The sequence below is a fragment of the Apiospora phragmitis genome (assembly GCF_038363925.1).
Source record: "Apiospora phragmitis strain CBS 135458 chromosome Unknown utg000010l:1.0-9815664.0:9184709.0-9829525.0, whole genome shotgun sequence".
NCBI classification, from domain to species: domain Eukaryota; kingdom Fungi; phylum Ascomycota; class Sordariomycetes; order Amphisphaeriales; family Apiosporaceae; genus Apiospora; species Apiospora phragmitis.
The window spans coordinates 198,316-214,331 of record NW_027117410.1 but is presented as its reverse complement, the minus strand read 5'-3'; the positions used below and the strand labels follow the sequence as shown (position 1 = coordinate 214,331).

General features: G+C 51.4%; 5 protein-coding genes across 5 annotated transcripts; 2 read left to right on the top strand and 3 right to left on the bottom strand.

The window, feature by feature from the left end:
- Window positions 1-1,527: 1,527 nt before the first annotated feature.
- On the bottom strand, window positions 1,528-3,045 carry PG994_012644 (uncharacterized protein; the record flags this gene model as incomplete). Its single annotated transcript, XM_066864053.1, has 6 exons — window positions 1,528-1,927; window positions 1,996-2,097; window positions 2,150-2,532; window positions 2,603-2,670; window positions 2,735-2,791; window positions 2,850-3,045. 6 exons carry the CDS (start codon window positions 3,043-3,045, stop codon window positions 1,528-1,530), a joined length of 1,206 nt encoding a protein of 401 aa, XP_066710201.1.
- Window positions 3,046-4,502: 1,457 nt separating this feature from the next.
- Window positions 4,503-6,461, bottom strand: PG994_012643 (uncharacterized protein; the record flags this gene model as incomplete). Its single annotated transcript, XM_066864052.1, has 8 exons — window positions 4,503-5,015; window positions 5,102-5,218; window positions 5,297-5,432; window positions 5,495-5,591; window positions 5,698-5,764; window positions 5,823-6,029; window positions 6,093-6,221; window positions 6,279-6,461. The coding sequence occupies 8 exons, from the start codon at window positions 6,459-6,461 to the stop codon at window positions 4,503-4,505; spliced, it is 1,449 nt and encodes a 482-aa protein (XP_066710200.1).
- A 1,123-nt stretch (window positions 6,462-7,584) lies between these two features.
- On the top strand, window positions 7,585-8,952 carry PG994_012642 (cytochrome p450; the record flags this gene model as incomplete). The annotated part of the gene is made up of 2 exons (XM_066864051.1): window positions 7,585-8,276; window positions 8,349-8,952. The coding sequence occupies 2 exons, from the start codon at window positions 7,585-7,587 to the stop codon at window positions 8,950-8,952; spliced, it is 1,296 nt and encodes a 431-aa protein (XP_066710199.1).
- Window positions 8,953-9,446: 494 nt separating this feature from the next.
- Window positions 9,447-11,303, bottom strand: PG994_012641 (cytochrome P450; the record flags this gene model as incomplete). Its single annotated transcript, XM_066864050.1, has 3 exons — window positions 9,447-10,098; window positions 10,175-10,939; window positions 11,008-11,303. The coding sequence occupies 3 exons, from the start codon at window positions 11,301-11,303 to the stop codon at window positions 9,447-9,449; spliced, it is 1,713 nt and encodes a 570-aa protein (XP_066710198.1).
- Window positions 11,304-12,256: 953 nt separating this feature from the next.
- PG994_012640 (uncharacterized protein) lies at window positions 12,257-13,932 on the top strand (the record flags this gene model as incomplete). The annotated part of the gene is made up of 4 exons (XM_066864049.1): window positions 12,257-12,435; window positions 12,493-12,924; window positions 13,000-13,561; window positions 13,615-13,932. 4 exons carry the CDS (start codon window positions 12,257-12,259, stop codon window positions 13,930-13,932), a joined length of 1,491 nt encoding a protein of 496 aa, XP_066710197.1.
- Between the last annotated feature and the right edge of the window lie 2,084 nt (window positions 13,933-16,016).

The window sequence follows — 16,016 nt, the reverse complement described above, 5'->3', positions numbered from 1 at the left end:
AAAGTTTATTTTATTATTTTTAAAGGTTTTTTATATATAATTATTAATATATATTAAGTTTTTAATTTCTTACCTTTAATCGTTTTATTATTATTTTATAACTTTTTATAATAATTAAAATTCTTTTACTAACGTTAAACTTTTAAAACACGTTTTATAAATTAAATGTAATCGAGATTTTAATATATTTAAAGTAATTTAATTAAATAATATTAATAAATAATAAATTTATATTTTATTAACGAATTAAAATTAGATTTTTAAAAAAAAGTATAATATAATTAATAGTATTATTTAATCCTTTAGTGCTTATTTTAATTAACACTTTATTATTACTTAAAGGCTGGGCTAGTTCATAGTGTGTGTTTATTATACGACAGTAGCTATACCGTCGCTAGCACGCAAGGACGACACATTAACGCGAGTCAGAGGTCTAGTCGTACAGAATTGAGATGCAATACGACCCTGCTCATCTAGTACCTGCCTAGGGATATGACCAGGGTCGCTCGGTGCGACGTAAAGGGCACATTACTAGTATGCGAAAGGAAGGAATGGTGTGCATTAGGCCCTGGTATAATGCTACCCAATCCTAGCCCTTCGTCGTCGGGTGATTGGGTTGGAAGTGAACCACAGTAGTAGCGGCACTTAGCGGTCAGCTGAAGCCCTTTCTGTCGGATGATCGCATAAGGAATGAACCCCAGCGTCACTCAGTGATACAACTTGTCCGGCAGAAATAGACGCACCCTAGTCAGGTACCGGCAGGGCCGGCCGGCTTTCACGCACCATACTACTCCGCTCTTATCAAGAAAGCCTTGACATACAGCTAAGGTATAGTACAAAGCTCAATTGCATTGTACTGGAGATTGACACCGGGGGCCACCGCCAAGTCTAGAACTGTCATGGTGGCAGCAAACATGTGAGTGATTAGGTCATCAATAATATATGCTTATAGCTTAACGACCTGTAACCTGTTTTTCATTCCCCTAACATGACTCGCGGCGCGCGGTTAGACCATGTTGGTCTGGTACCCTAGTTGCAATACCCCATTTTATTTATTTTTGTCCCCTGTCAGATTGTATCCGCGATCGGCACGCTTCAGGGTAGCCCCCCATGTTAGCAGCCGCAGGTCTGAGCTCCTATAAAAATCTAAACTCTATTGCATACGGTATTCTTGGCATCTAAATGCAACTTTACTAGTAATGGATGGAAACAGTCAATTTAAATGGGCGTCAACCGTCTTATTACTAGATGATTCGCAGGAAATGAGAATGAAAAAAGTAAACTAGGCTGGCAACATAAAACATCAGAAAGTAGGAGCCGAACAAGATAACGACAACTTGGTGATAGAAAATAATGGTCGTAAACAACCCACCCCTGACCTTCCGCCGTCTCTGAGATAACCCCCGAGACAGAGGCGCTGGCCCGTCTAATCAACAAAGACACGGAGACCCTGCTTTTAGCAATACACCATTTCACCCTCACACACGACCCTACCCACCGCTCGAAGGTTAGCAGCGCCACTACCCATCAGAGGGCATGTGGTGTGGGAGGTTTTGGATGATAACTTGTGGCCACATCCGTTGTCCTAAGGATTCCTCTCTCGTCTTCCGGTAGGAGCCGCTCAGGAGAGTCGGATTGGTATCGAACCGACACTTGTGTCTTTGGCGCTAGGGATTTGTCGTCCATCTCGTAGTAGTGCGAGCGAGCGCGGCGGCTTTCAGTCGCCTTTGCGCTGAAGGTGCCCTTACTGGCGTAACTGGCACCGGGCATGGTAGACTTGGAGAGGTTGCTGCTGCCGTAAGTGCTGCTATATCCGAGCTTGGAACGCATGCTCTGGTAGAAGCTAGAGTTTGGGATTCTCGTCTTAATGAGGCCGGAGAAGCCAGGCATGCATCCAACAATCAGCGCCACATTGTGTTCGACCAAGCTACAGACCCGACTTGATTAGAGATGACCCAACCGAAAGAATAGAGCCAGACCTTGCGCTTTACTTACATCCAGATGAACAGGTTCGCCTGCTGATACGTGAAGTCGCCATTCTCTCCCAATAGGACCATGAATCTCCATATGCAGGAGGCGATACTGGAGATGATACCGCTAATTTCTGGTCAGCATGGGACTTTTGTCAAAGTAGGCCAAGGCGACTCACAATGAAGCAACGAAGAAAACGGCCAGCAGCTGGAGCTTCTGCTTCTGGGGGACCTGGAGCTTGCGAAGGACCAGGATGGGGATGATGAAGATGTAAGTATCCAGCACGATGGACCCGATCCCATGAATTGGCGCATAGATGGAGATCTTGTTAGGTCTTCCGTCCGTGGCCAGGTCAGCCCATGTCTCATTGGGTAAGGGGGTCATATACACGGCGACGAGGATTGGGTGGGTGAGGTAGAGAGCACCCATAAAGATGATGCCGCCCGTGATGGCATAGCGGGTGTTTCTGCTAGTGGCGAACAGCTGCAGATACAGAACGAAGATGGCCGCTTTGGTGATGAACTGCGTTAGACCCAAAAGCAGGTTCTGCGAGAACAGCAGCTGACCAGAGACAGAAAGATCAGTTCAGTGTCACGATGGAAGAGAGAGCGGGGACAGAGTCGAAACACACCTTCCAGATGTAATCGGCGATATACCAGCAGGCAGGCATGTCCCAGGCATGGCGCGTATAGCGGCTCACTGCTCTCGGTCAGTATACTGTTCTTCTTGATGGGGAGCATAGTAGGATGTGGATATGACTTACTGGCCATGACGATGCCAGTGTAGCCGGTGCTCAGAACCCAGCCGGCGATGGTCAGATCTTTTGATTTGTCAGCATGCCATGTACTCGGGGAGGATACGCACCGAATGCAACTGACAGTCGGCGACCTTCATATGATCCCACGCGTTAGCCAATCTCCCGATGACAAGCGTCGTGGACAGACCAGTGAGCACGGCCCCGGTGATAAGAGTTGCAGTCGACAGATCGGGCGGGTTGACAAAGTTAGGCACGAGCCCTGGGGGCGGAGCCCCCATAGGGATACTGCAAAGATCAACACCAGGAGGGAAAGACATAACGATTTCGGCCGGTGATACTGCTAGGAAGAAGTTGTTTGTGAGGACGAGGTTGTGGTTACTATCTCGAGGTATCTGGTTTGTCGGTGCATATATACAAAAACGAGCACGCCAACCTTCATGCGCACATGCTGTGTGTGGGAGCCAGGCTATGTGCTAACCGACAGCGTAGCGTTGCTTCTTCGCGGTCATTCACTAAAGGAACCGGTTCTATTCAACCCAAAGGGTGTAGATTGCAACCCTTGGTGTCAGAAGTGTCCGTTCCTGCATGACATGTGGTGACATGCAGCACTCTTTGCGTCCCGTTCTGTACGACCTATGTTCCTGATACTCTGAGCCTTCCCATTTTAGTGCGTCTTAGCCGGGCAATGTTTCATCATACCCATATGGTCTAGGTCTGCTATAGGGCGTTATTATTATGAATAACTATCAATTACATGTCGAAAGGCGGGTTCGGTAGCAATCACATGCTCTAGACTACAGTGACGGTGTATCTCTCTCATATGAAATTATACCGTATCCGCCGTCACCCTGGGAGTACATCGGGACTGATCGGGTAGTTCAGATGATGACATAGTGCGGAGCATTGACCAGATACAGACAGGTATGGAAGGGGGGGCCATGAAACCTACCCTTGAGTATACGTGCGCGAGTCAAGTGTGGGAGGTGGATATCACGCCAGAGTCTCGTAGCCGGCGTGGACCCAGCAGCGATAGCCGGTCTACCTAGGCCATGCCAGATTGGGACGATTGACGGAACCCATCTGGACGGGGTCATGATCGTCTGATAGGCTGGTGTCACGGATGGTCCAGCCTGTCTGTGTTTCTTCCAAACCTTGAACAGAGCCCCGTGGCACTACCCAGGGTTACCTTTGACTACGAATGCGCTTCCATTAATTTCATACTACTCCACACACCCATCTACTACCAGCGGTGGCCGGCAGTTCGGAGGAGCATCTGTACTGGAAAATGCCGTACAAGCCCTAGCACGAGCCCTGTCGGTCCGTCCTGGCTGGGTCATAATACGCGGAAAATTTAACGGGAAGATGAAGAGATCAGTATGACTACAACCAATAATATTACAATATTTGCCCCAAAAGCAACCAGTGACAATCGGGTCCGAGTCATGAACCCGGCCCTCTCCGGTCAGGATAACCATTATGCTTCCGTTTCACCACTTTCGCAATGCCACAGATAGGCACTGAAGTCCCCTATTTTCCTACAACCCCATTTTTACGGAAGAGGACGACAGTGTCACTACGCGGCACCAAACTTGATCTCCAGATTATGGATCGTGGCGCCCGCTGGTCCGGCATCCTACAATCCCAATCCTGCACTATGTTCATGACCAGGGTTTTGAGCACCAATGATGCGTAGAAACGACCGGGGCTGAGACGTCGTTAATGTCAGCTTTTCCATTCTCCACCGCGAGATCAACCATGGGTGGTTAGTAGATGCTTACCAAATGGCCGTGCCCAATCCCCAGATCGGCCAGTCGATGCTCGGTGACGTGACCGTCGAGGGGCTCTTGTCCGGGACGTCAGCGGTCGTTTTGCCTTGGCGAAGCGCCGCATTGGCTCGCGCAAAGCGATATCCGTCGAACGCGTGTGCGTTGGAATACCGCAGAGCATCACACATCATCGCTCGCTGAGGAATGCAAACCCAGTCATTCTTCTCGATGCGGGAGCCGTCTTTCAAGACTACATCGCACAATGCTTTCCTCCGACAGCTCACTGTCGGCACAAATCGTAATTTAGTAGAGGTCAGCGACGCGGGAGTGCCGGGAGTGGACTTACAAGCATCCGCGTTCGAGAATCGTATCGACTCCTTCACGAAGCTATCCAGCAGAGGCAGATACCCTTCGACCACTTCGAGGCTCATCCCATGTTTGGCAGCTTCCTGCATCTCAGACTTCAGCGGTTCGATGTACTCGCTATGCTGGCAAAGATCTTCGATCACGTAGGTGGTCGTCTGTTGTGCCCGCAACCAGCATTTGTCTCGTTAGCCCATCTTTTTATGCAGCACATTTAGGACTTTCTCCGACCCCCAGGACTCACCATCGCAAGCTGATGGACCGAGCTGAACCATATGGCCAAGATCTCACCTATCAGACGGGGCGTGGACCAAGGATTCTTGCGTGGCGATGTGTCGATCAGCCATTGCATGCAATCCACCTGTTTCTTGTCGTTAGTCTGCTGTCTCCCTGGCCCAAACAGGAATTTATTGAAGGAAAGGCTCGGAATCGCTCTTACCGCCATAGGCTTCGGACGTATCCCTAGCTCATCTTGCTGAGCCATCTCGGAGCGACGACGGGAGACCTCAGGCTCCAGGTAGCGGAAGAGTACCTTTGCTGAGCCGTGTCTCCGTGTGACTATCCAAGCTACAAGACTGGTCTCTCCACGTTAGTTTCTCAAGATGCTATACAGTCTTACAGCGACAGAAATACTCACGGACGCATAAATCCCGGCGTTACCCTCAACAGCTCAGCCGTCAACACCACCGTCTGCGGGAATTCAAGGGCAGCAGTGGTGAATTCGGTGTTTTCACCTATCCCATCGCACAGCCGTCAGCAGAAACGAAAGCGCCTCGAAGGGATGAGGGGGAAAATCTTCAAAAACCCGCAAAGTAGGCTACTCTCCTCGACTCAACTTACTCAACTCTTCTCCAAAGAAGACTAAACAGTTCACTTTGGTGATGATGCGCTTTATCATGGGGAACAGCTCGATGTGTACAAAGCCTGGATATTCCACGGTAAGTAGTCGACTCATGAAAGGTCACGTCAGGAAAAATATGATACTTGCCATCGTCGTCAGGTGTGCTGAGTTCCTCGAGGAGACAGCTCTTGATCATCCTGTCCAGTTCGGGATGAAACTTGGGTAGGTGAGAAGTCAACTTGCTCCGCAGAGCACGCACAAAGCCGGTCCCTTCAACCCCACGCTGCTCTTGCCACTCAAAGCCGTACATGGTATATTTTGGTTGTAATAACTACTTGGTTTCGATCGTCAGACCCGTCCCAAAGCGCCAGCTGCGGGTTTGGGACAGACAAACCTCCTTGGCCACGGCATGAAGAGATAGAAGATGGGTGGGAGCATCCAGAACTTCTTTAATCAGCTCGCTGGATGTGACCAGCAGGTGATTGTTTGAGGGTGTAGCGACCTTGAAGGCCCGTCCAGGACTCTATCATGGTGTTAGAAGCGTGCAGCTAAGAAGGAAGAGGACTTCAGGTCGGCTTACTGCGGCATAGGCCTGGTCAATGATTTGAGGACCGGCAACCAAGTATCTGAGTCTTTGAAACTTGGCAGCAAAGCACGCATATATGCTCTTATATGAGAACATGGCGGCTGCGACGAAAAAGAAAGATATAACCCAGTACGGCGAGCCAGCGGCCGCCCAAGAGTATGCTATCAGATTGTCCATGCTGACTTGGAGGAACTATCTCAAGGAGTCGATTGGATCTTTGGAAAGTGGGTCATGAGTGATCGTTCGGCCACCAGCGGCATGAGATGTGATGAAGTGATGTAGATGAATGCCTTCTCTAAGGGGGGGAGAGGGAGGTGGGCTGTACTCAAAGTAGTAGTTACCAATCACTCCCACGATGTTCCTCGAAGCCCGTATATGTGTGTGTGCATTACGAGATTACAAGGGCGCTGGTAGTATAGTGCTGTTTAGTAATGCATTAGACAGCCTATCACATACTGCCAGGATGGCACGCCAGAGCCCTCAGCGGCCTGATATTGTGTGGGGGCGTAGGGGCATGCTCATGCTAGCGGGTATGGAAGTTGGCAAGGGTCAGGGGAGGACGAATTAGTGAGCTGCCGAGCATTGTGGAGCAGGAGACAAGGGGAAATGCCTCCATAATTATACTGACACTGTATGCTCGGCCCTGGGCCCAAGCACCTTGTTTCCTGGCCAAACGCCCGGGTAATCCGGGCTCCAGTAAGACTGATATAAGGAAAGTCAGCAGAGACTTTCCCAACCGCTCTGTTTGTGGACCATTCTCTTGCCACATAGAAATCGAGCCATCATGCAGCTGTCATACGCATCTGGCCTCCTTGAGGAGGGCCGCAAACACGTCTACATGTTAGCGACACACGCTTCCCAGGACTATCCCACGCTATCTGGTATCGTCGCTCTCTCCCTCGTTCTTCTCGCTCTCTGGCGCTTTATTAAGTTTACTGTTTTGCCCGCATTTGCCGCCGCCGACGAGCCCAGTGAGCTACCGTATGCGATACCTTGTGAGTCCAAGGACCATAGCAGACCTGAGACCTAGTATATACATGTTACTGACTTCTAGCTAGTTGTCGGTAAATAATTCTTGCTCTAGCTGGTGGGTTGGAACGATGATGTGGCTGACCTGAATTTCCAAGGCCATCTCTTTGGGTTTTTCGGTGATGCGAACACTTTGATCACCCGAGCCAGGTAAGTCCATTGCGCTGCAAGCGAGCAGTTCGGCTGGTTTGGCAATGCAGGGGTGTTGACATGTTGGGCTAGGCACTACTTTGGCGACACCAGAGAGCCGTTCGCGCTCACAGTGGCGGGCATGAAGACCTATGTCATTACCAAAGCTGAAGATGTAGGGCAGGTATACCGCAATACCGAAACGCTCTCGTACGAGATCTTCGTGCAATCTATGATGCGCATTCTCGGAAACTCGGAGCCCTCGATCAAAGCCATGTTCACCCCCCTTCCCAAGGATAAGGAGGGCTTTCCTAACCCCCATGGGAAACCCCTAGGCGTCCTGTTCCGACAGATGCACATCCACCAATTGTTCCCAGGGGAGAAACTCACTTCCCTGGAGCATCGCTTCTACGAGTTCTTTGACAAGCATCTTCGGCTGGACACGCTCACTGAAACATGTCCGTATGCCTCCAGGGCCACACCGGCGAGTATCACTTTGCCACTCGTCCAATGGTGCTCAGACTACTTCATCAAGGGCGGCCAGGCGGCCTACTTTGGGCGGCGACTGGCCGAGATTGATCCCTCTCTGACGGATGCCTTCTTGGAATTTGACGAGCTGAGCTACCAGGTCATCTACCAGTACCCGACCTTCCTTGCCAGAAAGATGCAAGCGTCCAGGCGCCGCGTGCTCGCAGGACTGAAAAAGTATCTACAGCTTCCGCAAGAGCAGAGAGAGGATGACGCTTGGTTCGTCAAAGCCATGGAGTCTGAGATGCGAGCACTGAATATGTCTGACGACGATATGGCGATCGCCACAATGACAATCTACTGGGCGTAAGCTGGCCCCCAACAAGAAACCCCAGATATCGCCATGATGGGCACCGTGCTGATATATTTCTTTCGCAGAATCAATACCAACAGCCGAAAGGCAGCCTTCTGGCTCCTGGCCTACCTTTTGCAGACACCTTCGCTCATTGATGTGGTCAGGGAGGAGACGGCGCCCATGTTCCGGGCCGATGGCACTTTTGACTTTGACTACCTCCACAAGTCTGTGCCGCAGCTGGACAGCATGTGGAACGAGATGTTGCGCCTGGCATCGTTTGCTGCTTCCGTGCGCTACATCACCGACGACACCATAATCGGCAACAAGCGGCTGCGCAAGGGTAACCGGCTGATCGTGCCGTACCGCCAGCTGCACATGGAAGAAGCCATCTTCGGAGCCCCCGTGGACGAGTTTTGTCACCAACGGTTCCTCGACACGCCGCGGCTAGCGCAGGGCAATAGTTTCCATCCCTTTGGCGGCGGCATCACCATGTGCCCCGGGCGTCACATTGCGAAGCGAGCCGTCTTCATCTTTACCGCCATGGTCTTGCGTAGGTTCGACCTCAAACTAGCGGAGGGTCAGCGGATGCTCAGAGCGGATCTGACCAAGCCAGTGCCTGGGCTCATGTCTCCAGTTGAGGGCGATGACATGTTGGTAGTTATAACGCCGAGGAAGTCTGTTAGCTAATCTGTCGATATATTATACTAGCTGTTAAGTATATATATATATGTGTGTGTTTCAACCTGGACAAGGTGAAGCCTGTCGTTCATTCTCTCTCCACTGAAGTACTCACCCTAGTTGTATGGCAAGGGCTCTGTGAGGGTTGGGTCTTTCTTATCCACCTAATAATTGACTATGGCTCTTCTAAGGTCTCTGGTGGATCCTCCTTTCCCGATTCTGCAGGAATTAGCCGGGTCTGTATACAAGCAGGTGGAGCATTCTCTATTCTGATACTTCCGGCACTCCCAACCCTCCCAATACGAAAGTGGGGTTCCGCCGGGCCTCGGTACGTTCGTCAGCTGGTTAGTAAGCATATCTGACCATACCAGTCACCAACTGCATGCTTAGTTGGTCTTGGCACAGTCCGCGTGTGACACTAGTATAAACAGGGATAAAACTCCTAGTAAAGCTTAGATAGCGCTAGTTATGCACCCCTGCCCCTACAAACCGTCGCCGGCCCCTCAGGCCTTCCTCCGAATCCTGAACGGGACCTTGCGATTCGGTGGCAAGGCACCAAATGGCGCAAACTCGGGGTCACACTGCACACAGTTCGGCTCGACATTACCCAGCTCCAAGTCGTACTTGGAGAACAGATAAGCGTAGGTCAACAGTATCTCCAGCTTGGCCAAGTGGCGGCCTGGACACATGCGCTCCCCTCCGCCGAAAGGAATCCACAGACCGTTCAAGCCCTCAGTGCAGCATTTGACAGACGTGCCAGTGCCATCTGGTTCAGTTGCGACCAAGAACCTTTCAGGTTCAAATTCCTTCAAGGACTTCCTCTTGGAGGGCCGGCCCGCTTGCGCCCATGCTTCCTCGCTGTAGTGCACACCGTCGGTCGGCATGAAGACGAGCTCCCCACGCCGGATCATGTAGCCCGAGAGCTTGACGTCTCCAAAATCAACCATGCGGCTGACCAGGATGGAGACGCGGAGGCGGAGGACTTCCATGTACGCAGACTCAGGCAAGGGCTGCGCTGCCAGTTGGTCAATGTTGATCTTCCCGTCGGGAGAAATGCAGGGGGCGACTTCGGCCGACAGTCGGGTGGCCAGGTGTGGATCCTTCAGGGCCTCAAACAGGTACCAAAAGGCACTGGGCGCTGTGTTGCCATTCGCACTAGACACTATACGTAAGAGGCAGCAGACAGTAGGAATAGAGGCTTAGGCCTCTTTCGTTCTTTCTCTGTACTTACCCGAAAATAAGTCCCCAGTCCTCGCGTGCCCGGATGTCGTCGTTCAAGGGCTTCATCTTGAGCATGTACTGAAGCCGAGCCTTGGCGTACCGACTACCGAATATGGGTTCCCAGTCCGGATCCTGGGGCCCTGTCCCATCGACACTGCCGTGCTTGAAGGCATAACTGTGCCATCGCTTGATGGCCTCGACCACACGATCCCGTTCTCGAAAAGCCTTGGGGATAATCCAGCGCGGCCACCCGCGGAAATACTGGGGGGCGTTGCGCTTGGCAAGCCAGAAATGCTCCATCAGGCCGGGGTTGATCTCGAGGATCTTGGAGCCCATCATGGCCTCGATATTGGCCCCGGCAACGTGTATCTGGAGGAATACATACAGGTCGGGATACTCTTCCCAGGCCTGCCCTATGTCCAGCCTTTCGATGTTCTGCTGGAAGAATTTGAGGTAGCGCTCAGCAAGGGGCCCGAGGAAAGGGGCCGCGAGGAACTTCTGGGCCGAGTGGGTTTGGTGGTAAAGGATCCTATTGTGCTGGGCGGTTTGCGAGCCTTTTCTGGGTTCGGCGGCGAAGCCCGAGTCATCTGCATCATAAAAGAACAGGACATCAGGTGGGATCTCCAGAACGTTCTTGGCAGAGATCCGGGTAACGGATTTGGCCGACAAAAACCTTGATTTGAAGATTTCCTGGATGTGGGATGGATTTGCCGTTAATGTACAGTTGACGGGGCCAGCTTTGACTTGAAGTGGCCTTTCCCAACCGTACTTCTTTCTATATGTCATCTGATTAGTGCCGGAGTCGAGTTACTGAAAGCAGGAGACAGACGAGGCGTAACGCACATGATTCCGTAGAGGAAGTCGGTGGGATTTATGAGCAACGCCAGACCATGATAGAGACCGGGGAACCAGTATGGCACCAACGGCATCACCCGAGGAAATCTATCGCTGTCATCCACAGACAGAGCGCGTCGAAAGCGAAGACTCGAGGTGACATATGTCACAAGCGAAACGAGCAACAACAAGACTGCAATAGGCAGCACCGGGTATGCCCACGGGTAGACTTCGAAGACGCTGTGTCGCCCAGAGATGAAAGACACCAGGCCGGGGAAGGCCTCGCCCTGGGTGAGATAGTCCATTATCTTGCGCTGGAGCTGGATGTGTATGCGTATGTGTGTGTGTGTGTGTATGTGTGAGCGAGTGAGTGAGTGAGTGAGTGTGTGTGTGTGTGTGTATGTGTGGCTGTAAGGGGGCGGTTGAAGTGATCTCTGGCAGATATCAGAGGGATGAGTTCTGAGGCCTGCTTTCTGCCGCTACTTCGAAGAACGATCAGACGATAATGTATACAGTCAATAGTGGTGAGATATTGGCACTGTGACTATGCTGGGTGGGTCGACCTATCAGAGCAGGGCCAAGGATCCACGCGACTGCAGGTAATATACTATTTATTATAAAGATAAGGACGGCACTTTAATAAACTATTCCCACTGTGCCCTCCCGTTGTTTGCCGGCCCCCCACCCCCACCCCCCCCTCCCTCACCCCCCACAGCATGCCACACTATTACGGAGTACATGATACCATTGCGCCGGTCCTTAGATAGGCCAGTGTTTGACGGGGTTGCCGCCCCTGCACCGTGTCACCGATGGTCAAAGCGGAATATCCCTGATAACGTAAAGCTATTACCGAGACCTTCTATAAGCACTTATAAGCAGCACCGTATTAGTGCTGCTACGTTGCTTAGTGGTAATTGAAAAATTGTGCTCGTACTACTAAAACGAGCGGCCCAAACCCCACCCCCCCCTCTCGGTAGGAAAATAATCTGACCACGTAGTACTAATAATTTAATACGTAGCAGATAGCACGATGACTAATTCATGGTTCTCGCCCCGAAGGAGGAGCCACTACCCCCTTGGTGCATACTACTCTGCTGATTGGCTCGGATCGAGTTCATGCGTTTGGACTTTCGGCGCTCCTAGTGCCTCAGGTCCTCCTCTATTTACCTACCCAGGGCCGCGGGACAGAGTCATCAAATCCCGTCACTCGTATCGCTTCGGCGTCTCATTAGCTCTCATCATCTACGAAGTCGCCAGCATGCTGTACGAAATCGTGTACGCTCTTGTTGGCCTGGTCGGCCTGGCTTATTCCTTGGACTATGCACTCGACCTCCGGTACGACGCCCGGGAGCCGAAGCGGCTGCCATCCCGCATCCCTTTGATCGGCCATCTTCTCGGCATAGTCAAGTATGGTACTGCGTACTACAACCAGACCAGGTAAGGCATGCTCGCCCCTTTGCCGCCGACGTGTTTAGCAGCTCACTGTTTCTATAGCGAGAGGACGGCCGATGAGATCTACACTCTCGACTGTGTCGCTCTCAAGATCTACGTCAGCAGGTCCCGGCGGCTTATCCCCATCATTCAGAAGGCTTCGAAAACCCTGTCCTTCCGCCCCTTTGTCAAGGTGGTAGCTCGCGAGATGGCTGGTAACTCGGAAGAAGCCTGTGATCTCTTCGATGGTTCATTCGTGGACGAGTACAGCCAAGTCGTCAAGAGCGCGCTGCTGCCGGGCACCCATCAGGATGACCAAAACCTGCGCATGGCCCACTCGGTCATCTCCCTGGTCGATGATCTTGTAAACGGCGGCAAAGGAAAGACGATAGGCCTGTTGGAATGGACTCAACATCTGATCGTCGAGGCCACCAGCTGTGGGTTTTTCGGCGTCGAGCATCCTTTCAAGGACCCGGAAGTGGAGAGAGCGTTCTGGTGAGTTTGGAAGATGGAAGCCCGGCGCTAGCTCGCGCGTCAGTCTACCTGAGCTGAACTGACAGACATAATCAGGCGATGGCAGCTGTACCTCCGTTCTCAGATGGCAAGTGTGGACTTTTTCGGCAAGGCCAACCAGGAGCGAGAAGTGGTAAACAAGGCCATCATCGAGTACTGTCGTAAGCTGAAGGACGATACTTCCAAGGTGGTGCTGGACCGGCAGCGCGTTCTTAAAGTAGCTGGTATGACCTTTGAGGATGCCGCAAAACAGGAAACTCTATTCTGTGTTGCCATGTTTGGCAATACCACACCGACGCTGTACTGGTTCATCTGGGAGCTCTTCTCGCGACCCTCCCTGCTCGAGGAAGTCAGACGAGAGTTAGAGGAGCATGCCATTACCAGGGATAAGGCAAACCAAGGGGAACATGTGCTCGATATTGCGGCTCTAAAGACACGGTGCCCCCTCATGCTCTCCGTCTTTCAAGAGACGCAGCGCATCCACCACGTTCACGCCAACATCCGTAAGGTGACTGCCGATACCTTTATCGACAATGGACGCTACCTTTTGCGCAAGGGCAACTACCTCCAGATGGCCGGGTCCCCCATTCACTACAGCGAGGAGATCTGGGGCCCCACGGTAAAGACGTTTGATCCGTACCGCTTTACGCCGGACCGGATCAAATCGCACAGCAGGCCGGCTCCAAAGAGGCCTCTTTCGTCCCGCAGCCATCTGCCTTCATGGCCTGGGGGACGCCACCCCACCTCTGTCCTGCCAGGCAGTTCGCAGCGACCGAGGTTATGCTCACAGTGGCGCTGCTTGCTGTAGAGTGCGATATCTTCCCCAACGGAGGCCAGTGGAAAAGCCCGACCCTCAGGTACAACGACGTAGCCGCGATCCTCAGCCCGGGCAAGGAGTTCGAGTTGCAAGTGAAGCCAAGGAGAGGTGCGGGTAAGTGGGATGTCAAGATGGGCATGGGTAAGACTCAGGTGAATATTCTGTCTGGATGAAACTGGGATCGTGTTCAACGAGATGCCCTCGTGCAAGCTGTGGCTGGGAGTTGCAAGAATACATGGAACCGACGTGGCAGATGCCACTGTGGATGATAGTAAAGCTCAGATTTCTCATTCTTATTATTGTCCGCCGCCCATGGGCAAAGATGTAGCTCGGTCTTGAGGCTCTGTGCCGACCTCGCTTTCAAACAGCGGCTTTCGAGTGTAGTTCCTAGAGATAGATGAATCTCAGGGGTGTTTCTTCGATTGTAATAAACTCATTTGATTTCTAGAGTCCCAGCACTGCACGCTGTGTGAGATCATGTCTCGTATTCTGACTTCTCCATCTAGTCGAAGCCTTTGAGCATTTCCCAGTCCCTGCAGTGGGAGGAGAACCCTTCACGAATGCAACTTTGTGTAGATTATCTGGAGAACGTCCCTGAGTGTCAAGCCTTTAGCTCTCCCTCTGCTGTGCTATCTACGGTTGCCTTCGCTCCACGTGCCAACGCCATCTTCCCTTTTCGTAGCGTGCTTATCTGAATTCTGACTATAATCGTAGGCCTGTAGCGATAGAATGAATCCTACGTAATCATCAAATGGTCTCAATACCGAGAGCGATGGGGTGAGCGCGAGCATATACTACAAAGCTGAGGGAATAGCCATTTATTGTCGACTTTGCTATAACTACTAAATGTGCTACAGGCGGAAGCTAAAGGACGTCTAGCCGGTCTCACCGCACCAGCAAGCCCGGAGGAGCTCGACTAGGCTATCGATCACTTCTTAAACGCCTTACGAGAAATCGCCCATATAGCCGCGTCAAGAAAAACGCCCTCCACCGGCAGGGGCACACCTTGGTGATCACCGGAGGTCCAGGAAGCGCACACGACCGCAAACCAGAGTTACCGAACCTATCTCAGAGTGCCTTCGCAATATACCTGGAACCAGTACACCGCAGCGAAAGCGAACCTCAATAGGGTCGTTCAGAAGGCTAAAACGAAAAGCTGGCGCCAAACGGTCGCCGCCGCCTCCCATGATTCTAGAACACTCTGGTCACCTGAGCGATGGGCCCGACTACGGAGCTGGACGGTGCCACAGACCGCAGATATTACAGAACTAAGACGTAGCGAGGGAGCTGCGATCGAGGCACGAAGCTATGAGGAAACGGCGGCGCTCCTCTTGGAAAAGTTCTTGCCGAATCCCGATGCTGACCTGCGTGACCTGGACGATACGTCGGACTACCAGCCACCAGCCCTTGACCCTATTACTATCGAAACGGAGGTCACTGACGAGGAAATAAAGGACAGGGCCTTAGAAAGTACCAGGGTAAGACCTCTTACCGACAGGCTTTCTTAAGGCCTGCGGAGACGCCCTCTACCAAGTATCAGCAGGCCTGGCAACGGCGAGCTTCCGATTCGCTTACTTCCCAAAATGGTTCCGTTCCGCGAAAGTTATCGTTATTCCGAAACCGAATAAAACAACGGCTACGAAATAGACCTCTAGCGGATGGAGGCCTGTCTCGCTCCTTGGCGCGGTCGGCAAAGTAATAAGCTAAAGCACCCCCTCATGGGCCACCCCGTTACGGGCCACCGCGTTTTACCCCACGAACGCGTCTTTTCACCGTGTATCCTAACTAGAAAACTTTTTAATTTAATTATTACTTTTTATTTTTTAAATTTATTATTACCTCTATTCTTTTCGCTTATTTTTACTTTTTATAATAATACCTTCGTTTAATATTTAAAAGCGTATATAAGCTATTATGCACGACGTAAAGCTCGGAGCAGCTATTCGCGAATCCGCTCGTAAATAGTTAACCCCTCGATTATATATTTAACGCCGTCTCGTCGATATATTTATTAAAACTACTAACTATCCAGCTTTTAAAAAAAGACGTTAAAAAAAGAGGAATAAATTACTACTTTAAAGTATGTAGGCTGTAATAAGGTACCCCTCCCGCCGCTAGTTATTTTTAAAGGGGCCGACGTTTAAAGCCAGTGGTTTCTAGACTAAGGCGGCTATCTTTAAGATAACTAGCGGTTTAGAGCGTCGCTTAAAAGGTGGACTAGTAATGCCACAGCTTTAAATTAGATTTAAAACATTTT